The 25026-nt window shown below is 48.4% G+C and overlaps 2 protein-coding genes across 4 annotated transcripts; both read left to right on the top strand.

Annotated features, from left to right (window-relative positions):
- Positions 1-459: 459 nt before the first annotated feature.
- LOC128769438 (transcription factor BTF3 homolog 4-like) lies at positions 460-3370 on the top strand. 2 transcript variants are annotated; one of them, XM_053883154.1, is made up of 6 exons: positions 460-562; positions 941-1000; positions 1866-1979; positions 2071-2272; positions 2907-2966; positions 3045-3365. In XM_053883154.1, the coding sequence occupies exons 2-6, from the start codon at positions 947-949 to the stop codon at positions 3089-3091; spliced, it is 477 nt and encodes a 158-aa protein (XP_053739129.1). In that variant the 5' UTR covers positions 460-562; positions 941-946; the 3' UTR covers positions 3092-3365. The 2 variants fall into 2 exon arrangements, with proteins under 2 accessions (XP_053739129.1, XP_053739130.1); XM_053883155.1 differs by lacking the exon at positions 460-562 and having other exon boundaries at positions 945-1000; positions 3045-3370.
- Positions 3371-4745: 1375 nt separating this feature from the next.
- Positions 4746-24888, top strand: zfyve9a (zinc finger, FYVE domain containing 9a). 2 transcript variants are annotated; one of them, XM_053883371.1, is made up of 19 exons: positions 4746-4983; positions 12370-12440; positions 12619-12726; positions 13811-15015; positions 16260-16359; positions 16462-16644; positions 16731-16864; positions 17757-17865; positions 18037-18159; positions 18231-18386; positions 18922-19146; positions 21282-21364; positions 21479-21583; positions 22196-22346; positions 22440-22520; positions 23226-23388; positions 23456-23561; positions 23627-23797; positions 23893-24888. In XM_053883371.1, the coding sequence occupies exons 3-19, from the start codon at positions 12657-12659 to the stop codon at positions 24052-24054; spliced, it is 3327 nt and encodes a 1108-aa protein (XP_053739346.1). In that variant the 5' UTR covers positions 4746-4983; positions 12370-12440; positions 12619-12656; the 3' UTR covers positions 24055-24888. The 2 variants fall into 2 exon arrangements, with proteins under 2 accessions (XP_053739346.1, XP_053739345.1); XM_053883370.1 differs by having other exon boundaries at positions 17757-17886.
- Positions 24889-25026: the final 138 nt, after the last annotated feature.

The raw sequence follows: 25026 nt of genomic DNA, 5'->3' as shown, positions 1-25026 counted from the left end.
AGTTCAGTGACGTAAAGTGGGTCGTTGGGTTTGTTTAGCCAGTTGGGTTTTTGACAATGAATTACATATTAATGGTAGATAAGGCCCCTTTGCTTAATAAACGTTGTTATTTATTTATGTCAAATATGTGTCTCTTCGTGTTTTCCTTTTCATAGCTGCGTGTTTGTCGACTGGGCCAATAGCGATCGAGTATCGGGACGTGGGGGCGGGCCAGAGTTATTACGTCACCTTCGCACCACCGCGTGTTCCGTCTGAAGGTTCATGTTGTCAAGTTGAACAATAACAATATCAAAAGCGGAAGCACTAACAATTAAAAGCCAATCGGAGCTAATTTCAAAATCATCTGGCGCGCCCTTCCACGACGTCAAAAGCATACGCATTACAGAAGGGAATAATTCCATTAATTAATCTATTTATTTTACGTATTTATGTCCAAATGTTCGTGATTGTGTTTAAAACCAAGCGGAAGTGAGTCGCACTTCTGCCAACTTGTTGCTGGATTTAGCTGCGTTGCTGAGCCTCACTGGAGAACACTTCAACTATCTGATATCCCGTGTAAAAGGTACGTTCTCCAAACTGTCTTCTATCAAAACCCTCTTGTCCTTTAAGGTGTTTGACGTCCTGTCTTTTTTTAATAGCGTGTCTCCTAACTAATTGGCTACTAACGACATGCTAATATTAGCTCTTGTAGCTTCCCATCGCGTTGGAAGTTGAGTAAATGTCACCTAAACTTCCGTGTCAGCCACAGCAACTGAAAAAGCTGTCTTTATATTCTTTGTTATGATCTTATGGCTTCACCTTCTGAAAGCATTCTTACTTGACTTACTTGCTGTGTGTTTAAAATGAAGACCGTTTGTTGTTTACCTGATAATGTTTTCACGTGTTTTGGTTGTGTTCGATTCGTGTGCATATTATGGTGTGTTTTTTTGTTTTAACGCAGATCACAATGAATCAAGAAAAGCTCGCAAAGCTCCAAGCACAGGTCCGGATAGGCGGAAAGGTAAATATTCTGCGAAAAAATTATTTAATAGCTTTTTCAAATGCGGTTTGTTTGTTTTTTTTGATGATGTGAGGCGGCTGTGATCGCGTTTTGTTGGTTTAGCTGTTGTTTGTTTAAGGAGCGAGATGGAATTCAGCATCTGTCAAGCTTTTCTTCCTGACCTCAGCATTCCTTTTATAGCTGGCACGCTGGGCCTCCGGCTTTTTCACGTTTCTCGTGGGTGCTTTCTCACTGTTGCACGCTTGGTGGTGATGTTATTCCACAACACTGCGCTGCGTGGTGAGGTCAAAGAGAAATGCATTCACCCTGTTGTTTCTGTTTAGAAGATTTGCAAGTGCAGTAAACACTTCACTCCATGGAAAATAGACGTTGTTGGTTGGAATATTCTAGTCTGCTAGGGTGATGGATAGACAGACAGGTGAGGTTCGGGAGGAGTCTCCATGATGATGTTTGCTGATGATATGAAGTGAAGCTAAGGGAACCAGAGGTCAATGGACAGTGGTGGAGGGAGATGACTGATGTGAGTGGAGCTGCAAGAATAAAAGAGAAGCTCACCAGAACAGTTGTGGTTGCTGCCATGATGTATATTAAGATAGTCGCGAGTTAGAAGAGTAAGAGATGAAAAGAGTCTTATGATGACTCGAATGGGCAAAATCAGAAGAAGACCAGACCATGATGGAAAGTTAGGGAGGACAGATGGTTCCAAGAATGTTGGAGCTGTAGTAGAGGATGATAACCAATGGGGTCCATGATGAAGGAGGACATGAAGGTGTAACTTGAGGATGATGATGGAGATGAATTGAGACTGGAGATATCCCTGTGGAAATGAGGTCACACCTCACGTTGGGTAACTTCCTGTCTTCAGGGAACGCCCCGCAGGAAGAAAAAGGTCGTCCACAAAACAGCCACAGCTGATGACAAAAAACTCCAAGGCTCTCTGAAGAAATTAGCAGTGAATAACATCGCGGGAATAGAAGAGGTGAGTGCCACAAAGACAGATGGATTCAGTGGCGTTTTTCTTAAAGGAACTCAGTAAAGTGACCATGCGATCTGTTCCGCCATTTTAACAGGTCAACATGATCAGAGATGACGGCACCGTGATCCACTTCAACAACCCCAAAGTTCAAGCCTCCTTGTCCGCCAACACCTTCGCCATCACCGGTCACGGCGAGACCAAGCAGGTCACAGAGATGCTGCCGGGCATCCTGAGCCAGCTGGGGGCCGACAGCCTCAGCAGCCTGCGCAAACTGGCCGAGCAGTTCCCACGGCCGTGTAAGCAAACACTCTGAACACTCGCTGTTTTCAGTTCTGTCGAGATCTTCCAACTTGTTAGATGCATATGCTAAATAGGTGAGATGTTACAGGCCAGAGCCGGCAGGGCAGAGATGAGAGCTCCTCCGGGAGCAGGAGACCTTGTCAATGAAGCAGCTGGAGTTTCTGTAGTGGAAGTTGCGATTGTGGAGGCATCACACGGTGGCGGCGCCGTCACGCTCTAACCTCAGAGTGATGTGGAGTTCCCTCAGCGTATCAGCCATTCATTAGTTCTATTCACAGCGGAGAGCGCAGCCGCCTACATCTCTTAACAGCCGTGCAGATGAGTGTGACACATTTACACTGCAGTGTTTGTTTTAGAAAATCGCTGGAGAACAAGCCCAGATATCATCATGGGCTTCTACTGTAAGACAATGGTTGTACAGATGAATGAAGGCGAGGAGAGAGCAGCGCCTGGAGGAGGTCTCTGACACCGCTCTGTTTTACAGCATGGAGTTGTTTGGCTGCACCTGAGTGTCGAACTTCAGCTGTTGTATTTATCTATATCGTAGAGACGACAGAAGTTGTCTGATCCGTTCCTCTCCAGATGCATCAAGATGATTCGGTTTTTCACTTGTGATGTTTCGTCCCGCAGCGATGGACATGAAGGCGGTGAAGGAGGAGCTTGCAGAAGAGGAAGACGATGACGTGCCAGGTAGCTTTTTACTAAGTTAGTGATGCGAGTCCCTCATGATCCTGATGGTCTGAAGCCGTTGTCTTTCTCGCCGCTCAGATCTGGTGGAGAACTTTGACGAGGCATCCAAGAACGAAGCAAACTGATTCCCGGTGAGGTCTCTCCTCCCGCAGACTTGGAAAGGTCACACCCTCTGATGGCGTTAGAAGGTGCGGAGCATCTTCATCATCCTCATCTGCGGAGAACCACCTCGGTTGGTTGGAAGGCACAAACATCCCGGCACGGACTCTCGATGGCTTTAAAATCCACTTCTTTGTGGATACATGTAAACAGTAGATTCTTTATGAAACACTTGCAGAGCAGAGAATTCATTTTAGTTATAGTGCTGAATTTAATAAAAGTTTTTGGCCTATACTCCCTTCATTTGTTGACGTGACCGAACAAAACAGTCAAGGTCTAATTTGAGTCTGAACGACCTTCAATGACAATGTCACAGCTTCATGGACACAAACCTGATTTTTTTTTTTTTTTATTATTTTCTTTTATAAATGAGGCAAACTGAACACATAACATTACGACCAGTGAGTCTTGTGACCTTCAGGAGAAACTTGGATGATGATGAATTTGATCAGGTTTTAATGTTTATTACATTTCAACTCAGAACTTTAGTATCTTAGTGGCTTGTAAACCATGACGTGTTCGGGTTTCCTGGACTAAGTTGCGGTTCGGGATGTGAAAGCAGCAGCATCTCTTCATCCTCGTCAGCTCCTCTGTCATTGATCTCCAGTGACGCTGCTGCATCAATGGGCGGAACCTGATAAGCGACCCGTTCTGAGATCGAGACAAAGTCCGAGATGCGGTCCCGCCCCGGGAGCTCGTCACTCCGTCCTCCGCCTGCTTTGAGCCAAAATGTCCCTGCAGCTGCCGGACTTGAGGACGAGGCTCTGCGGCAAGAGTTACCACGACAGAGGCGCATCACCGGAAGTACGATGGTGGCGTCTTCACAAAATAAAGGTGGCCAGTTTGACTAGCACTATAACTTGAAGCATTCTAGTCATGTCTTATATTCCAGGGTGTTTAGATTCTGGTGATTTAGTTCGGGAGTGGAAAGAACGACATTTTGGCTGAATAAAACATTTTAAAAAGTGTAATGGCAACCATGGTTCGAACCATAGTTCGAATAAATAAAATAAAATTTAAAAAAACAAATACATTTTTAAGTCATAACGCACCATTTTGTGAAAAGTTTTGACCCTCACTTCTACTTTTGGCAGTCACAAACTCAGGATTTATGTGTATCTTAAATTCTCTGGCAGCGCTGACTGGCTGCTATTAAACAGTTTTATTTCTAGAGGTTTCATTGATTTGATCTACAGTTTGGATCCAATTGGCTCTCAAACAGTTCACTTACAGTTAAAATAATACACTGCTATTGTCCAAACTCGTGTGGTCTCCTTTAAATTCCAAATATTTTTCATTAATTTTAGACATTGATAACAAACTTACAGGACATGCACGGCCAAGGCGTGTTGTGCAGAGTGCAGAATGGAATGGTCCATACACAATCAACAACAACAACAGTAACATAATAGTGTAATAATAACTACAATAAAATTAAATTAAATAAGGAAAGATATTAAAGCTTTCCTTACCACTCTCAACCAGGAAAGTAAACATATTTTCCAAGATGACAAATAAATAGAGACAGCGTGTGGTCTCCTTTGAATTGTAAAAGAATGTCCTGTCCAGTTTGTCAGGCTTTTATTTGGAAAGCTACAACCGGATCCACTCGCAGTTTCCTCCGCTAGTATCAGCTCCGTATTTCGCCAGCGTACATCTGTGTTAGTGGTGGAGGAGGGACTCGGTCGCTCAACTACACCAGACTAGCGTCTATACTTTCTGACTTGTGCTGGAGGAGTCACCCGGCCGAGGGTCCTCACCGGGACACCCCCAGAAATCGCGCTTCCGGGCGGTTAGCGATGGCAGACGCCGCCGGAGGGGCTCGCAGGGTCCGTGCGGAGACATGAGGATTCCTTCGGTGAGTTGCTCGATGGTGCTGTTATTTCCACCGCGGCTCCATCCTGACTGACGTATCTCCACCCGCCATTGCGGTTCGGAACTGCCGAACTGGGTTCAGGTACGGCTAGCTAGCCGCAGCGAGCTACCGACGTTAGCTTCCCAGCCAGACTCAATGATAACGCAGTTGAATTGTGTTTAACTAGTAGCGAGTGGCCGTTAACGCTCTGGCGGCGTCGGACCGACCGAGGCGCGAGTCTCAGCCGTTACTCGGCGCCGCGGCTGCCCGGCGCTGCTGCAGCCGAGCTCCACTCGTCTGCGGCGTCTGTTATTGTGATTAAAGCTGCACCTTGTTGCTCCTCCGACTCGGAGACGAGAAACTTTTGGCCTTTTCTTAGAGTGTGACGACGCTTTGCAGGCGGTGTGATGGTGCTTTTCTGCCTCTTCTAACATCCCCATTATAAACTTGACCACAGTGAAAATGATGTGCCAGTTTTGTGGACCAAGTTTTGCCGTGAAGTCAGTCCGTCTGAATGAGGATGGAACTGAAAGTGGACTTCGAGACAGCGTGTTTGTAAACAGCTTCTTTTGGGTTTCACTTCACAGTGAGGTTTAGCTGTTCTGGGTAACTTTTATTCTTGTAAGATCTCAAACTTTCTGTCTTGTGTATGTGAAAGGAAAAGCAAACGGACCTGCTGACTTACAGAAACCTTTAAAGTATTCTTCCACGTGACCAAGTCATGTTTTCTGACAATCCTCCTGAGAGTTAGTGACTTTATGATGTCATAATGTCAGGAAGTACTATGGAGACTAGAGAGACGACGGAGAACTGATTCAGTGTTTGTCTCATTGGATCGAATCTCTTCAGTCTTTGCTTGAGATCAAATCTCTGTACTGTTGTGTCTATTTCATTTCCACGTTCATCTGATTCTGTGTGGAGTTAGTTTTTATCAGCGATCCTTGTTGCCTCACTTTGTGAGGAAGGAGGGATACATGACTAAATAGGTTGCAAAGTATGTGGTCCACATGCCAGTCCTGTAGGTGGCACTGTATGTCTCACTCGCGGTCTGCTCTCAAACAGTGAAGAAGAAGCTTGTCCAGCTCGTGCTCTGTCAAACGTTCTGTTTGCTGCATCACAGACTGTTTATTTATTATGGTTTTGTGCTAACCGTGAGAGCAGCTATCTATTGGTTTAGTATTGAATTAGTTTTTTTTTGTTTACAAATGTCTGCAATGAAGGCAGGTGAAGAAGAGGGTGCAGGCAGGGTGGAGATGGCCATGAAGCTGGAGGCTTGTGGAGTCATTTGTGAGCTTATTTGGGCCACAAGTCTGGTGACTTGACTCCATACTTTTCAATGTTAACTCCATCCCAAGGGGACTGAGGAGATTTTCTTTCTCTGATCGGAGGATGAGGAGGCCGAGTACATTGTACATCCATCACGGTCCTACTTTAAAAGTCAGCATCCTACTGGACTGTGAGGGAGTTGTCCCTGTCCTAGGGTTTTCCTAGCATAAAGCTCTGGGGAGAACCCTGACTTGCAGTGCTCCCAAAGGAAATCAGATTCTCCAGTGGAGCGGCTGCCACTTCGAGGAATTAAAAATGAATTGCAGTTTGTTCCTCTTGTCTGGTCCCGTTAGGATTCACTGGAGTCGTCTGAGAACTGAAGCTGATGCTTCTCAACATCTTCAGGTGGTACTAAAGCCCTGGAGGCTTGATGGAGTGACCTGATCCAACAGGCGCGCTCTCTTATGTGCGCAGACGGCTCAGATGTAGGCGACTGTACGCTTTCAGAAGCTATTACAACTGCCTCCCTGACGGCTGCCGTCTCCTCGGCTGTTTTTGTCTCGTGGTGGTTAAACGTGGATCAAAACAGACGCGAGAAGGAAGGCTGATAACGGCTTCTGAAGGGAAGCAAAAGCAGCTTTCTGACAGCAGGCCAGACGCTTTCGCCTTTATCTTTCACGTCTTCAATCTCTCTACATTTAACTTCTCACCTCTCCACATTTAATATATTCAAGAACCTTGTTGCAGAAATGTGTTGCTATCGTCCAGAAGGGCTTTAAAAGTAAAGCTACTTAAACTCTCTGATGCAAATCAAGTTAGAATCCTCGGTATTGCTTTTAGATGTGAAAAGTACTTCTTGTTTTAAGCCTCTCAGGTGAGTGTTCTGCTCAGATTCAGGATGTTCTTCCACATAAGCCGCCGCACATATTTCAAATCGAGATTTGTGTTGAAGGGTAGAGGGCAGCAGAAGGCGGGAGGGAGCTCAGAAATGCCTGCAGACTTCAGTGGTACAGGACCAACACCAAACACACCGATCAATATGTCATGTTATGGTCACGTTAGAATTGCATCATCGATCGAAATGGAGCCGTGCTTTTGACCGCCTTGTGCGATCTGTGACCGGCTGCAGGGCGTTCGGTGTGTGAGTCAGTCTTCTGAGGAACCTGTCAGCGATACATTTAGATCTGTGTATCAACACTGTCCAACGATATTGCGAACTTATCCAAAAAAAAAAAAAAAAAATGCAATGTGCCTCTGAAAAAATGAGAAATACTCGCTTGAGTGTTTTTGTTGAGTGTTAGTTTAGGAATTGAAAATTGTTGGCTAGAATTGGAGCGGAACTGAGAATGCAAGGTTCAGCAGATCAGATCAAAGATCATGATTAACTGGAGAGTGACTCCTGCTCAGTGCAGCTCGAGGTAGACAAACAAAGAAGATGGCAGATTATGTGAAAACAGAGACGTTGAAAGACCGAGGAGGTCGAGCCGAGTCAGTTGAACTGAAGCAATTTTGAAAAGTTCCTTCCGAAACATGACAAAATCAATTCTTTGCAATTTATTTACCTGCATAGGTTGAATCTATAGCTTGGTCTGAATGCACTCAGCTAGCCAAGCTCACGGGCGGATCCCTGCAACACCAAGTCTGACCATGGGATGAAAGCGGAGTTTCCAGAGCCACCCCACAGTGTGGCCATATTTATTTCAAATCTGCATTAAACCCACCGCAGGACTTGAGTAATTCAGAGTCGGTTGCATAATCATGTGACTTTATTATTAGAAAGTGATGTCAGGCCATTCTTGAAGGGAGGAAGTGAGCGTCGGAGGCATTTCCTGCCTGGACGGGGCGTCTGGAGGACAGGAGTTCTCCTCCTGAACTCGTGTGGAACGCTGGAGTTTACTGGAGAAATACTAGTCCGCAGAAGACCCTCCACTTCCTGTGACCTTCCACCTAAATACCAGCTGCCGTGCACTCGCCCGGCCAATCGCGGCTCTCTGCTGGTCCTGCGTCAGCGCCGCTCGACAACATTGATCATGTTTAATACACAGCCGTTAATCCTCCGGAAGCTCCTTCCACCCCCCTGGTCCACTGCTGTTTGTCGCACCTCTTCGTTGTCAGCGTCTTTAGATGGTTTGTGTGAAAAATATTGATATATATAAGGACATTATATGATGACATGAAAAAGGAAAACAAGTTATTTAATTATTATTTTAGTTTAGTAATGCGTCAAGTGTATTTAAGTGTCTGGAAAAATATATTACTTACTGTATATTTTTGTTTTATTTAAACAGTATTTAAACAGAACCAGCTTTAAAAAACAGACAATTCATGTGTAGGAAAAAAATCTACTGAAGTGGTTTAGGCGCAGAAGCTCCTCCGGTCATCGGCGCGTGCAGTGTCTCTCCCAGGAGGAGCAGGCGCCATGATGAAGTCTAGAAACATCCCGATATGTCGGACTCTGCTCGCTGTTTACGTCCTGCTCTGATTTAATTTGGCCGTCATGCCCGGCTCTCCGGTCAGCCGTAGTTCATCTTGTTAGACGAGCGTCAGGCCTTTTCATTATTAGCATGTCTGAGTCACAGCGGTGGGAGCCAGCGGAGTCCTACCCAGAGCGAGTCAATGAGAGGGTGAGGCGTTTGAAATGTTCATTATTAAACTGGTTAAAATGATGTTCAGTGCACCTCATTCTCGCCCATCAGTTCCGCTCCTCTATTCTTCCAGCGTTACACTAGATTAAACCCATGTATAATCCAATAAAACCCTGCCGTTATGTGTTCAAACGCAAGTTACGCATTTGAACTCGTGCGATTTCTTGATAGTCAGAAAATAAAAAGCACAATTTTTGCCCGCCAGCGGCTAAATTTAGGACGCTGGGCTTTCCAGGACTGTGTGAGCCCAAATGTTTTGTGGAGCAGCAGGATTGTACTTGTGCTGCAGACTATTCTTTCTGACTGACGCTCTCGCTCTTGCACATATGTCTCCTTTTAAAGCATCTTCCCAAGTTTACGGGTCTAAAAATAAACCTCCTTCACGCACGCTGACTAGAGATGCATTATTCAGGGCTCCTGTGCGGCAATTAAATCTTAATCAGGGCCCGGACTCGTAGAGGCGTGTCCGGCTCTCGACTCGTGTCTCCCACCGCCCCCTGCAGTGGGACGAGTCTCTGAGGTGGCTGTTGTGGTACACACTCGACTGATGAGCAAACGCTTTGCTTGGGCATTTCGTGTCTTCTCAAAAGCTCTCAAGAATAAACTTTAAAAAGAGCCACCTGAAGTCCTCCACTTCTCATTGGCTGTTGTAAATCGGAGGCCGTGGTTCTGAACTGGGAAAAGGTGGAATGTTGTGTCGTCCAGATTCAATGAGTTCAAGTCTTCTTGTTCACCAGTGAGAGCAGGATGGAGGTGGACTGGTGAATTGGATTGGGTTGTCTTTTCATGTTGAGATGTTCCACTCATGACCAACTGGGGAGGAACTGCGGAGCTGACCTACTAAGAGCCGCAATGCCCTCTCGGCTTGGTGTTCACCTTTTAAATATTTGAACGTTACTGTAAGTGGAGCTCTGCTTGTCATCTTTGCAGGTTAATATGAATTTCTTGTGCAGCATGAATCGACAAAGGTGGGCGGAGCTAGTTCGCATCGACTGTTGCTCCGAGACTGAACGGCAGCACCCGGGTCCATCTTGATGTTCGTCCAGGTTGAAGCCACTGAAGGTTAACTAATTCCAAGCGCTCGTATGTTTGCACGGCTGGCGTGTGTCAAACTCACTGATGTCCAACCGCATATTTAGACATATCATTCCCCCCCCCATCCTCCCATCCCCCCTCTCCAGGGATGTGAGGTTGCAACGCTTCTTGTCCTTCAGATTGACGTGACTGTGTCGTAGTTCTCTTGTTTCTGACGAACATGCAACTGCTGCTACGACGTCTGGTTTATGATTCACCTTCAACGCCGGCCCTTTTTGTTGCCTGCGCTTCATCGGTTTAAGTGCATCTAGTCTTGCCAGTGACTGAAATATGTCTGTGTTTATTCTCTGTTTTTGAAGAGATCTGGGCAAAGTGCGTCCCGGGGGCCGCGGATGGTCCATTTATTTGACCCTCAGTTTCTGTTTTCAGACAATATATTTGGATTTTAATTAATGTTATCATAATTCAGTCTGCTTTTATAGTTAAAGTTTTTATTTTATTTGGTGAAGATGCACATATTGTTGATTCCAAGTGGAAATCTTTAAGTACTTATCTTAATCTCTATCAATCTCTTTTTATGGTACTATTTCTGCTTTGTTTTTATTGAATTTACACAAAAAAATCTAGATAACATTAGACAATAAAAGAATATTACGGTAATAATAAAATGAAGTCACATTAAAATTAAAAAGTAAATGAACATCAAAGAGTCAGGACAGTGGATGTCTGTGTAGTGTTGTCCCCCTGTGTTCTGGAAAACTCTGACAGTGATCGCTCAACCTGCGCCGACTGCTGAAGCGATGATGTCACATGGCGTGTGGTTCCTGAATTGAGTCATCATATTCCTGGAGCACTTCCTAGAGGAGTGTCATTAGCTCCGACGAAAACACCACACTTGGGTTGATTCCCTGTCGAATCACCAAGTGTGAGTTTTTCTAATTCGCGTGGGGGGCATCAGCGCGGATGAGAGGAGACGAGTCGTCATGCGAAAACACTGCGTCCTGTGTGTTCACGCTTTAGTGCTGACAATGTGACAGCGCTCGCATCTTAAACTAGGCGGAAAATGTGTCGACTCGGCTCCTTTCCCTGCACACGCTGGCGTGATCCCGGCGGCACCAGGATGACCCTGGAGTGCGGCTCGGTCGTTACTCACTCGCCTTGTCGATGTGCTCGCACTCCTGCAGCCGCAGCATCTCCAAGGTCTCCTGGTCTGTAAGGACACTGAGCGCAGTGATTCAGGCTGTTTTTCCATTCACGACTGGATTGAATTATCCAGCCAGGATAAAGACGGACCTTTTGTTATCAGTGGATTACACAGAACTCTGTGTCTCTGCTCAGACATGACTAATCGAAGTTTAATAGTCACTAAAGATGTCTCTGAATTACCATCTGCAGGCTTGCCATTGTCCCTCACTCCGCCAGTCGGCTTTAAAAAGAGAAGAATACAGTTCATTAGGAGTTGATGTTTCATAAAGAAATGACATCATGAAAGGCAACGTTGATGCATTTAATATTAAACACAAAATAGTCTTAGTCATCTGAAACAGAGAGGGCTGTTAAACTCAGAATACATTTGGTTTTAATGTACGACCTACACTTTGCCCAAATGCTAATAATAAATGATAACGTTATTGAGACATTTAAATCTCTAATAAATCCCAAGATATGATGGAGATTAAATACTACTTGTAGCAGAGTCAGGACCCAGAGGCAGCAGCCAAAGTAAAGTGGCTGGAATGTCTTTGTCCCCTGCAATATCCTCTGGAGATTCTGTGGGAAAATTGAGGTCACCTGAGAAACGTCAGCTGTCATGGGTGTGACCCAGGACGCCTTCCTGGTTGAACATCTCACTCAGGATGTTCCAGGAGACATCTAGACCGCAGCCACCTCAAGAGTCTTCGCTTGGAGAGTGTCCAAGCTTCTATCTCTTAGATTGAGTCTGGACTCCCTGCAGAGACAGCACTTGTATCTGTGACCTTAAAGCTGGTGACCACATTGAGAGCAGAAATCCACTGGTCTGTAGAGAGCTTTGTCTTGTGACTCAGCTCTTTCTTGTCGGGATAACAAGTGTGTTTAAAAGACATTCCAAGGCATTACTTCGACTCAGAATTCCTCAAAATCTGTCTGCTTTTAAAAGAGTTCACGGGTTAATGAACTGGTCAGAAGGTTTGAGACGTCTGTGAGAGGAACAGACCGCACATGTTGTCAACATCATCAATAATGGACTAGACTGAAACAGCTGCAAGTGCTCTAACAACCCCCCCCACCACCACCACCTCCAGCACATCTTTGAACCTGCTGAAAATGGCTTCTCTTTGTCTGAATAAGGAGAGCACGAACCGGTCAGAGTGACCCGAGCACAGCTCATAATGATGCTGCCTGCCTGCTCAGAACCTTCTGTACCTCAGCGGACTGGAACTCAACAGCTTCTCTTTTATTTCAGATGTGGGCGATGGCCGTTAGCCAGGCGGGCTGATCACGAAGGGAACATTGCTGAGGAGGACCTCTGAGCAGGTGAAGGCCTTGTCCGTTGAATGGCGTCAGTCTAATCTGACGAATGTCATCAAGTAGTGTGGGGTGAAAAGAAGCTGCATCTCGTGGTTCATATGAGACTCTAAATGCAGGAGACAACTCCCTTGTTTCATTGCCGCCACTTCCGAGGTCTGTCCTGACGTGCTCTTCCTCCTTGCAGGTTCACGCAGCTGCAGGCAGGGTGGAGCTTCCTGATCCATGGAGAATTATTTCCAGGCCGAGGCCTTCAACCTGGACAAGGTGCTGGACGAGTTTGAGCAGAACGAAGGTGAACTTGTAGCTGAGGATGAGCTATTGTGAAAGTGTTTTTTCAGACGCACCGAGGAGCATCTGAATGACTTATAGGAAGTAAGGGTTCATGGACTTCTTGACACTGTGAAATTGATGTTTTTTTATGGAACAATACCACCACTTTTCTGTTAGACTCTCGAGCAAATTCATTTTCCTTTGAACGTTGCGTCTTCAGTCATCTGGACCTGGTGTCTGCAATGAAGAAAGGGCTGTGCTGGTATATCAGTCATCCATGTGAGACCCAGATTCAACCACTGATCTGGCATCTCTCTGGTCACCTCCCTAACAAGTTAAAGTCAACTGGGTGGATCCCAGGGACAGACCCAGTCTCATTCGACCTTGGTATTCCCACAAGGAGCCAGAAGAGGTTTCTGGGGAGATGGAAACGTTGGCCTTTCCTGCTTTGACTGCTGCCTCTTCGACCACAAAATGATTGGATTGAAGTCCAAATGTTAATGTTCTGGTATCTAATGAGACATTTGTTGACACAAGTCTTGGGGCCGAGTGTGTAAGATGCTTTGATTTTGCGTGTGTCAGCTTGAGCTGCTCGCGTGAATTCCTGCGAAGGGAGAAGATCGGTACGTTCGCCGTCTATTGAAGCAGCTCTGAGTAAATATTAGAAGAAACACCGCTTCTCTCCCACTTCGTCCGTCCATCCGTCAGCCCTGCCGTGGGCTCCCAGGGGCGGCCCAGACGTTCGGCCCACTTTCTCAGAATTCCCACAGCGGCCCCACGCGCTCATTTCCTGCTAAAAGCCAACCTGGTTTCTGGATCCGTCCCTGCCATTCATAGCTCCGTCTTTTCCGTCACCCACTTGGGATCAAGTCTTCTAAAAACGTACCCCTGTGCTATTCTCGGTTTCCTTCCTCACTCTGAGAGTGTGGTGACGGTGTTCACCTGAGCTCAGGAGTTTTTCAGGCATGGTGAGGGGAGTTTCAGTGAGCGAGTTGAGACTCTATGACCCTCTGGAAGGTGTAGCCCTAATACTTTGTCCAGTTCATCTCCCACTGTTATGATGACATTTCTACGGCGAGACTCACTTTTGCTTTCTTCCCCTCCAGATGAAACTGACACCCCCATCCTCTCTGACGCCAAGTGGACCCAGATTCTGGCACCACCAGCCCACCTGCTATCTCTGAATCCCGCCCTGGCCCACGCAGACCTCAGCCCTCAGGAGAGCCCGCTTCCCTTCAAGACGCTTCCGGACTCCACCTGCAGCGCCTCCACTGGGGGAGACCCAAAGAGGCAAACTGGACCAGAACCCTCATCTTGGGGAGAGGAGCGGCCGGCGGACGTCCACAGCCCGCCACTCCCCCAGCCCAACATCGGCAAACTGGTGGGAACCGATGACCTCTCGCCGCCCGCGGTGACGGCGCTGGAGAATGGCTGCCACTCTGGACCACCACAAGACAAGGAGCTCCACTCAGATCAGGACGGGAGGGGTTCGCCTGAGGGAGAAGCAGGTTCTACCATCACCCACTTCACCTTTGAGGTCCACTCACATGAAGAAGAAACACAAAACGGAGTTGAGGAGGAGGAGACGAGGACAGGTGGAAATAAGAGCCATCAGTCAGAGGAGGTGCAGATGGAAGGTGTTTTGAATGGAGGGAGGGAAGTGTCTTGTGAAGGTCAAGAGGAGGAGAATGGTGCAGGAGAGGAGGAAGTGAGTTCAGAAGGAACCATGGAGTCGCAACTCAGGGTCACAAATCTTCACAACGGTTCGGAGCTTGAGTGTCCTCATGAGAGCGTGGAGGCGTCTTCTCCGTCCAGCGTGCCGTCCAAGGAGGACTCTGTGACAGAAGAGAAGGAGATGGAGGAGAGCAAGCAGGAGAGCAGCGAGGGTGCTGGGTCGGGTCCCCCGAAACTCAACAACCGCCTCCAGCCCGTCAGCGTTCCCTATGGCGGAGCGCGACCAAAGCAACCAGTCAACCTCAAACTCCAGATCCCGCAGCCTCTTTCGGGTCAGGTCCAGAATCAGCTCAGCCCGTCCTCCGTCTGCAAGAACAAGAACATTGAGAACCAAAGTCGAAAAGCGGCGCAGCCTGAAGCGGCAAACGCTGAAGTGAACGGGGTCAGAGCGGCGCATTCATCAGCGGAGAGCCCAGACAACGACCTCCAGGCGGGCCAGCAGGGGAGGAAGCCGGCCAGCTCCCTCGGGGAGGTCGCTCCAGTCTGGGTGCCGGACTCTCAAGCTCCTGTGTGTATGAAATGTGACGTCAAATTCACCTTCACCAAGAGGAGGCACCACTGCAGAGCCTGCGGCAAGGTCAGTGCAGGAGAGATATGAAGGAGACAGAGTTGACTGTAAATACCAGAGTGAGATGGCCTTTTACACACAAAGATAGTGTTACCAAGATGCATTCTTAATCGTTATTGCTCATTTGATGGTTTAGCTGTCCTTGATGGGACACATGAATCACTGAAAATGTCATAAATACGGATGTATGGCAATAATATTAGTCACTCAATCGGTAGTCGCCTTATTTATCATCACTGACTCGTGTGTTGGACAGTATGACAGAGGGAAGCGTGGAGGTGGACACTTGTGTGTTTCTGCGGTGAAGAAAGAGCTGAGCTATAAGACAAAGCTCTTCATTGATCGGTAGAGTTCTCCTCTCACCTGTAGTAACTGAAAGAACCAGAGCTTTCCGGACTCTCTCTTGGAGATAAGCTTAGGTATCCGAAGAAGTGCAGAAAAACCCTCTCAGTTTGTGGTCTGGGGTGAGAGGACATTATGTGGGTTAGGTGAAAGTTCTACAGCAAAATGTTTGTGTCAAATGAGAGGGCAGGCAGAACTGGTAGCGGCGGGTGTTGGTGTGAACGAGTCCACACTGGTCCATGTTGAGCTTCATCCAAGTCTTGCATCATCCCTCATGTTTCTTTGTTTGTGTCGTCCCCTCTGGCATGTTTAGGCATCAACCTTCTGTTGTCTCATGCCTTCCCTCTTGAGTTACTGCTGGGAGGAGGCCCCGGGTCAGACCCAGGGCATGCTCCGGAGATGATGTCTCAGTTGACCTGGGAGACCTCGGTGATCTCCCAGAAGGGCGACTCCGCAGTTTCGGCTTGCAGACCTCACATTTTAGTGTTTATTATGGGTTGCTGTGAGGTTGGAGGCCATCCACTCGTCTTTTTAGCATCCTGCCACCCACACTTCAGCAGAGATGTTGTCGCTGACGCTGCACTGGAAACATGCCGGGCCGCTTCTTAATTTCCCCTGGTGGTAAACAAACACCCCTGAGCAGGCAGGAGCCGCTGCAACACTCACGCCAGCTCGGGTGCCAGCAATAGACGGATCCGCCGCCGGGGTCGGGATGATGGTTCGTCTAATCATCCACTCAATACGCGCAGAGGTGGATAATGGTGCCTTAACTGTGGAGAGTTGTTGTGAGAGCATTAGCCTGGGACAGAAAATCGATGCTGTTGAACGCCCCACGTTTGATCACCAGCCTTTTATTTGTGTTTCAAACGCTTCAGCGTGTTGACTCATCAAAGATTTATGTGTCGTCCAAGGTGTTCTGTGCGGCCTGCTGCAGTCTCAAGTGCAAGCTGGCGTACATGGACAGGAAGGAGGCTCGGGTCTGCGTCACCTGTCACTCGGCGCTGACCTGCGGTGAGTCGCGCGGTGAAAGTCCTGTTAGGAACGACCTTCAGGAAACATCCGCTCGATTGATGTTTCTGGGAAAACAAATCACCTTTGATCGTCTGTCTCCAGCTGCTGCACATCGAGAGCCGCCGGTGGCCGCCACGAGCAACCAGAGTCCGAACCCCAACAACCCAGCCGAGTACTGCTCCACCATCCCGCCTCTGCAGCAGGCTCAAGCTTCGGGGGCCCTCAGCTCGCCGCCTCCCACCGTCATGGTGCCTGTGGGGGTCCTCAAGCAGCCAGGCAACGAGGGTGAGACTTTCGCTGGAAACAGAAACACAAACCTTCACCGCTCCTTTTGTCTGCACATGGAATTTAAAACGTGTTGTCATCCGTAGCATCGCTCACGCGGGAGCAGAGGAGAGTCTGGTTTGCAGACGGCGTCCTGCCCAACGGGGACGCGGCAGAGTCTCCCAAACTTCTGAGCTCCACACAGTCACACCACAAAACGTCAAGCAGTGAGACTGCAGAGGTACGTCCGGCACAGACGTCCTCACGTTGCCTGCTGGGACGCGGCGACGTGACCGTGTGGCGGTTTAGTCACAGGCTGCAGTTAACGTGCCAGAGCTTAAGCAGGATTACTTCGCTCTCAGGAGCTGCATGAGTGTGAGCGGCAGAGGAACTTGTTGAGGAGTGACTAATGAGTCGGGTGTCTGTGACACAATGGTCGACGCCCTGATAACCAGCCGCCAGCAGGACTGTCATCACTGATGCAGTGAATGTGGAGCTGGGCCACCTGCTGGTGTGGAAAGATATGAATTGGGTTTTCAAAATGGCTTGAGGATATGGATTTAAATATCCATCAGCCGTCTATTTTTAGCTCCATTAGAGTTTGTTTTGGGTCTCAGCCCTCTTTCATTTGTCAAACCTCTTTTTCTTATTATGCATGACAATAAAAAAATATGCTGCTAGTTTTTCAACTCCAAAACTTCAGTTTTTTTTTGTTGAGCAGCACTATTGTCTGCTCCACAGCATTCTTCACTTTATACATCATTAAATATAATAGGTCCAATCGATGAATGGAGACAAAGTCAGAGAGGCTGGATGGAGATGGTTTGGACATGTACAGAGGAGAGAGAGCCAGTACATTGGTTGGAAGATGTTGAGGTTGGAACTGACAGGCAGAAAGTGGAGAGGAAGAAAGAAGAGGAGATTGATGGAGGTGGTGAAGGAGGACATGAGGTTTGTAGGTTTGAGAGGAGAGAAAGCAGAGGACAGGGGGAGATGGTGTAAGAAAGCTGAGAGAAAAATTAGAAGAAAGTGAAAAAAGGAGAGTATTTCAAATTGTATTGCTCAATTTCAATCTATTTTAATTCTGGAATCGAATCTATAAGGAATGAAATTACATTTCTCTCCTCCTCCAGGCGTGTCGCCCTCCTGCCGCTCCGGTCGGCAGTCCGGTGGGCAGCTCCATCAGCCTCATCCCGGAGGACGGACTCCCTCCCATCCTCATCTCCACGGGAGTCAAAGGAGGTACGGGAGGCCACATCACAGGTGCTTGCCCTCATCCTCACCGTCCTGCTGCCTCCTCATCTCTGTCTGTGCTCCTCACTTGCTCATGATTCGACCACTCACTGGCTGATGGTTCACAAACGTCTTCACGTAGCGCCACTCCTGCAGTCTCACCTTGACTTCCCTCACCAGACTACGCGGTGGAGGAGCGGCCGTCGGAGATGGTCCTGATGCAGCAGCTTGAGGAGGGCGGGCCGGACCCTCTGGTGTTTGTTCTCAACGCCAATCTGCTGGCCATGGTCAAAGTGGTCAACTGTGAGCGGCACTCACGTCCTCCCTCCACGCTGTGGGCGTGACATGCCGACCTTCTCCTTGCTCCCCCACAGACGTGAACAGGAAGTGCTGGTACGTGACCACGAAGGGCATGCACGCCGTGGGCCAGGCGGAGGTGGTGGTCCTGCTTCAGTGTCTGCCCGATGAGAAAACCATCCCCAAGGACATCTTCACCCACTTCGTGCAGCTCTACCAGGAGGCCCTCGCCGGTAAGCTCCCCGCCATTGAGCAGGGCAGCAGGCACCCGGCAGAGCTCTGTGGATTTCCTCGTGCGGCGGGACATTTTGGTGGCATCAGCGCCCTCCCTCCTCTGCTGCTCTTGCACTTTCTGCTCCATATGCCGCCGAGCAAATTCGGCAAGTATCGGGTGACTTTGATTGCTGGCTGCCTCCAGGCTTTTTTTTCCTGCCGCTGGACCGGAGCCATATTGTGTTTGTCACGTCTGATTAAGACCCATCTGCTCACCCGTCACTCACAGCAGCGACGATTGATGAGCCTCTTTTATCTAGTCTTTTTCGCATTATCTGTTGCGCAGTGTGGCTACAGTTGCGTTCAACCTCAGGTGTCATGTTCTGGCCCTGCCTTCCTGTGGAGTCTGAAGCTGCGGCTCTACTCCAAGACTCGGATGACCCACCTCCTTGGTTCTGGATCCTGACTCGCATCAGCACCGAAACATTGTGTTGCTTTTTCCTCACAACTATGACGGCCGTCCTCATCGCTCTTCCTCTTCATCCTTCTCCTCAGGTAACGTGCTGAGCCACCTGAGTCACTCCTTCTTCACGCAGAGCTTCCTGGGCAGCAAAGAGCACGGCGGCTTCCTCTACATCAGTCCATCCTTCCAGTCGCTGCAGGACCTGCTGCTCCCCAACCCGCCGTTCCTCTTCGGCATTCTGATCCAGAAGTGGGAGACGCCCTGGGCCAAGGTCTTCCCCATCCGCCTCATGCTGCGGCTGGGTGCGGAGTATCGATGTGAGTACCTGCTCCGAGTCGTGACACTGACCGGCTCTTCAGATGGTGCAGGGAGATGATGTAGATGTTCCACTAGAGGGCTGTCTAGTCTTGAATCTCTCCTCTTCAGACCAAGTTGTTGATTCATGTATTTTACTGAACGCATCTTTAGAATACTTGTATGACTCAACAGGAAGTGGTTCTTGTTCATGGTTTGACTCCAACTGACTCAGAACTAAATGTAAATATGAATGACTGGCAGAGTAAAATAGTGATGGGTAAATGAGGCATCATGACCTACTGTATATAATAATATCATTTAAGTATTTGCATTCATTATTATTCCATATCTTTGAATAATGTGAAAACGTATCATAATGTGAAAAACGTTTTTATCAAAAAACAGCACGTTTTTAAATTTTCTAAATTAAATTATACCTTGAAATTAATTTGAATTGGAATGGAACACAGCAGTTGCTTCCTTATTTTTACCGAGTCAACACAGTCACGTGGTTGTCTTAAAGCGCTAAGCGTACCAACGCGGGTTTTGCTCTGTGAGCTTGATGTAGCGGGACCCATCACCAGCCGAACAAACCCATGGCACTAAGATGTCTTGAGTCGGTCAACTGTCGCTCAGGTTTCACCTCTGATTTGGAACTGAACTCGTGCAGTGTGGGTCATTTGTTCTGTTCCATGAATCTGAGTGAGTCACTCAGACTCTCAACAAGGTTTAACGCGAGTCTAGCCATGTTGCTTCTGACATGGGAAAAGCATATGACTAGTAGAGCTGGAAGTGAGGGGGGTTTGTGAGGAGGAGGAGGACTCGGCACAGAGCCTTGTGGGACCCCAGGAGGAGCATGCTGTCTGGTTGGAGCTGTTTCTCTCCTGTCACTCACGAGTCAGAATGTGAGTGCATTTGTTGTGTGAAACCCAGACAGATTATGACTCCCAACTGTCATCTGTACAGCCTGGCAACAGATCAGCGCTGTGTGTGTGCGCGCGGGTTTAATTCCGCTCCCTCAGTGACAAGATTCAATCCTGCGACTTAACTTGTCACTCTGACTGAAAAGAATGTGCAGAGGTCGCTCTGAAGAAACTCACTTCCTCACTGGAGCCAGTAAATCCCCATCTCCTTACCCCCCCAGCCCTCAGCAGTTAGACCTGCCTGACTCGAACCCTCTGCACAAGAGTCGCCCCTCCTCCTCACAGCGCTGTCAGCGGGTCGTCTGGACCCACACAGGCAGCCCAGACCTGAGAGTCCACTCTTTTGTTTTGGAGTTGATGGTGAGATTCCAGCTGTCGGCAGAGTGGGAGCTAAAAATAGTCACTAAGAAGCTTTGAGCTGAAGAGGCGTTAAATATTTCACTTGTGGATTAGAAACGTTGCTGTTCGGCACTGTCAGCGTGTTTGATGTCAGCGCGAGGCGCGCTGCTTAATCTTACACACATGCTTGTGGGGTCCGCTCATTGCCATAATGCTTTCCCCTGCTTCTCCTAACCAGGACTCTGAACCAAAATGAAACTTAAGTAGAACCTAGTCATTTCAAACCTTTAACTCTCTGAAATGCCCTCAGTCTGTTGGTAGATAAGAGAGACCGCTCAGAAGCACTCACAACCATTTTACAAGCCGTCCTGGTCGTCTCCCCGTCTGCTTCTTTATTCGCTATGCTTTCTCTCACTTCCTACCCCTCTCTTTGTCAGTTCTTTCTCCCTTCCTTTTTTCTCTCTTCTGCTATTTCCTTCTCTATTTTGTATCCCTCTTTACTCCTTTGTTTCTCATTGTCCAGTCTATTCATATTTTATTCAATCCTTCAAGTCCTTCCTTTGTCTTCTCACTTTATTTCTAGGTCTATTTGTTTTCCCTTCTTCTTTTCTCCTCTTTTTCCTCATTTCTTTCTTCCCAGATCTGTTTCTTCCATTTCTCTCTCTTGCTCCTGCTTTCCATTCTCTCGCCCTTTTACTTCCCTTTCCCCGTGACTCCTTACCTCACTCTTTCTCCTCCCTTATTTCCATATCTCCTCCATCATCCATCACCCTCACCATTTTCTTCCTTCTTTCAGTTATGTTTTAATTATGAGTGATGTTTTTAATGTTGTAGCATCTGAATGTCACGCATCAACTCGGCCTCAGGCAAGACTGAAAACTGTTTCATTTCAGTCTATCCGTGCCCGCTCTTCAGCGTTCGCTACAGGAAGCCACTCTTCGCCGAGACGGGTCACACCATCATGAACCTTCTGGCGGTGAGAACTCTTCCCTCTTTGATCCAGACCTGCTGAACTGAGAAATACTGAATCCCGAGATTCGACGTTCCCGTACGTGCTCAGTCTCCTCTTCCCTCTGCTCCCGTCCTGCAGGACTTCCGGAACTACCAGTACACTCTGCCGGTGGTGAAGGGTCTGGTGGTGGACATGGAGGTGAGGAAGACCAGCATCAAGGTCCCTAGCAACAGATACAACGAGGTGAGCACCGCTGAGGTCACGCTACTCATTAGAGACATTCCCTGGCCAGAGTGGAGTCATGTGCTCCTCATCTGAAGGACTTCAACACCTGACCAGACGTTTTGCTTCTCAGAAGCTCCGTTTTGAGTTGCATGTTGATATTGTCTCACAAGAGTTTGTGGTGTGGGCGGGGCCAAATTCGAGATTCGTCTCTTGGCTCAGCTCTTTTCGATGTCGTCTCTACTGGTCAGGTCGCCTCCCTGCTGTGGTGTTTGAGCAGCAGGGTGGAGATCCCGGGACAGACGCAGGGATGATGTCTCTCCCTTGACCTGAAGCAGGAGGAGCTCCCCGGGGCTCCGTGCTTCCTGAAACTAGCGGGTTTCATTGCACCTCTCGCTGCGGATGGTTTATGGTGAGACCTGGCAGCTGCTGCTGCGGCAGCTGATGGGAGTTTGTCATCAGCGCCGAGGTCCAGATCATGGTGATTAGCAACGCGTCTCCGAAGAAGTGTGAAACGCCTGACTCTCTCACCGCTATCTGTCATCTCCAACCCCAGTGCAATTAGGATTAACTCGGCGTGGCTGTTTGAGTCCCAGAGGGTGGATGAGACATGGATCTGGTTTGTCCTTGCAGCTGATGAAGGCCATGAACAAGTCCAACGAGCATGTGCTCGCCATGGGAGCCTGCTTCAACCACTGCGCCGACTCCCACCTAGTGTGTGTGCAGAACGACGACGGCAACTACCAGACGCAGGCCATCAGCATCCACCACCAGCCGCGCAGAGGTACACACACACACACACACACACACACCTCATGACAGGCACCGATTTGAGTCACAGCTTTTTTGAGAGTCGCATCACCTTGTGTTGTTGCAGTGACCGGCGCCTGCTTCTTCGTGTTCAGCGGCGCTCTGAAAGCCTCGTCGGGCTACTTGGCTAAAACCAGCATTGTTGAAGGTGAGACACCAGGATGGTCAATAGATCTAGATCAGACCTGGGCAAAGTGCGGCCCGGGGGCCATATCTGGCCCTTTGCTTGTGTTTTTGCGGCCCTTGTGCGGTCCGACTAAAACCATACAACTGAGATAACTTGACATTTGGCATTGACATTTTGTCTCGCTTTTGTTTGTCATTTTAGTATTTTCCTCAAAATTTGATGACAAAAAATTCAAAATATAATTTCAAATAAATTGCCTTTTCATCTTCGGTGTTTGATGCATCATTTTATTATGATTTCTATTCAAATAAAATGCATATAAAATGTTTTTTTTCATGCCATATTCACGTACACTTCTTAATATCTTTGCTTCCATTGAACTTTTGGTGGTGGTTTATTTTGTCCTCATTATTTAAGATTTTTTTTCTGTCACATTCTGCAGTCTCCTTTCTTTTTGCACGATGGCCCCTCACAACAGTCACAGTTTATAATGTGGCCCTGCTCTACTTTAGTAATACTAGCTGCCAACACCAGACTTCAAAGAACAAAACAAGGCTTGTCCATTTGCCAGTCTTTCTCTATAACTGTATCTGAGGGACGGTTGTGGGGGCAGCGGCTGAAGTGAAGAGGCCCAGACTTCCCTCTCCCTGTCTGGGTCTGCCCTGCGGCCTCCTCCTGAAATGGATATGAAACTCTAGCAGTCTGAAGCCTCCTTCCGGTCCGCAGATGGCGTGATGATCCAGATCACAGCCGAGACCATGGACGCCCTCCGCCAGGCTCTGAGGGACATGAAGGACTTCAGCATCACCTGTGGGAAAGCAGACCAGGAGGAAAACCAGGAGCTGGTCACCATCCACTGGACCGAGGACGACCACAACTGCAACAAGGGGTGAGACGTTTGTCAGGGCGGTTTGTGGAGTCCCATCATCAATTCCGTGTCCCGGTTCCCCCTCCAGGGTCATCAGTCCGATCGACGGGAAGTCCATGGAGTCCATCAGCAGCGTGAAGATCTTCCACGGTTCGGAATTCAAAGCCAACGGGAAGGTGATCCGCTGGACGGAGGTGAGACGCTGCCGAGTCTGTCAGTACCAGTCAGCGGGTCTCTGAACGCCGTCTTCTGGTCCCAGGTGTTCTTCCTCCAGAGTGACGAGCACCCCAGCAGCGACCCAGCGGACCACAGCCGGCTGACGGAGAACATGGCCCGTGCCTTCTGCATGGCCCTCTGCCCGCACCTGAAGTTGCTGAAGGAGGACGGGATGGCCAAACTGGGCCTGCGGGTCACGCTGGACTCGGACCAGGTGAGCAGCTCCTGGAGGGAGGACGCCGGCGCGGCGTGCTGGTGACACGGATGAGTGAGTGCGTGTGATGAAATCCGATCTCCTGCCGTCCTCAGGTGGGCTACCTGGCGGGTAGCAACGGTCAGCTGCTGCTGCCTCAGTACCTGAGCGACCTGGACAGCGCTCTGATCCCCATCATCCACGGAGGAGCGTGTCAGCTGAGCGAGGGTCCGCTCGTCATGGAGCTGGTCTTCTACATCCTGGAGATCATCTCGTAGGAAGACGTCACGGTCGCCCCCACTCTTTATCGACAATCCGTCCCACGAAAAAGTGTGAAGCTGTCAGTGTTCCATCTGGACTCCACCTGATCAGGGAACCTCAGGAGCGGCTTCAGTGATTCGACAGGCAGCGTGTTGTCCACGTCCGGAACCGACCCAGTACCTGCAGCACCTGTACATATTTTTGTAGACGGAACCTTCGGACCTGCTTCTGTAGCCTCCAGAGACTTTCAGGAACAGAGGACACTTCCTGTTCTCCAGCTTTACGCCCGCGGGGTTTTAAGGTTGTAAGATATTTTAGCGGCTTTTTAAGAAAACTGTAAAGATGTATAAATACACAAAGGTATAAATATATCTGGATTGAAAGCCATCGACATGAGCGGCCATTTCATCGTAACCTGAAGCTGAATGTATCTCATCTGAACCCAAAAATCCAGGCGGCGGATTGTCGTCGCAGACCTGGCAACACGAAGCGATTCCCTCACTCTTTGTTTATATTTCTGCAAAGTCTTCTCACGTCCGACAATCACTGCAAGCGGACGGTCCGGCCACGTGACCTGTAGCAGCCCAGGGGTCAGCGCCTCACTCCTGCGATCGGATCTGTGCAATACGTCCAAAATCTCCCTTAAAAGCGCCACAAAAACGGTAGCATTTCTGTGGAAACCCACACTGCATGTTACAACCTGAGTCGATAATCAAGTTTGCATCCGAGATCGTTTTCTTTTCAAGCCAAAACAAATCTGTGCATTTTACTTTACACACTACAGAAGAATCAAGAATCTTTGTCAAGATCTGTAGAATATGTAAAATAAAAATATACATATAAAAACTGAAGCAGTGTTTTGCATTTTCAATCCATAGCCTTTTGTGCCGAATATGAAAGATGATGAAACAAACCCATCAGTGTGAATCGCAGATGTTTTCTCGTTTATAAATCGAAATATTTAGTCAAACTTTGACGCTCATGCGGTG

Source organism: Synchiropus splendidus, chromosome 13 (genome assembly GCF_027744825.2).
Source record: "Synchiropus splendidus isolate RoL2022-P1 chromosome 13, RoL_Sspl_1.0, whole genome shotgun sequence".
Classification (NCBI taxonomy): Eukaryota; Metazoa; Chordata; class Actinopteri; order Syngnathiformes; family Callionymidae; genus Synchiropus; species Synchiropus splendidus.
Note: the sequence above shows the minus strand (reverse complement) of the source record. Positions and strands in the feature narration are given on the sequence as shown.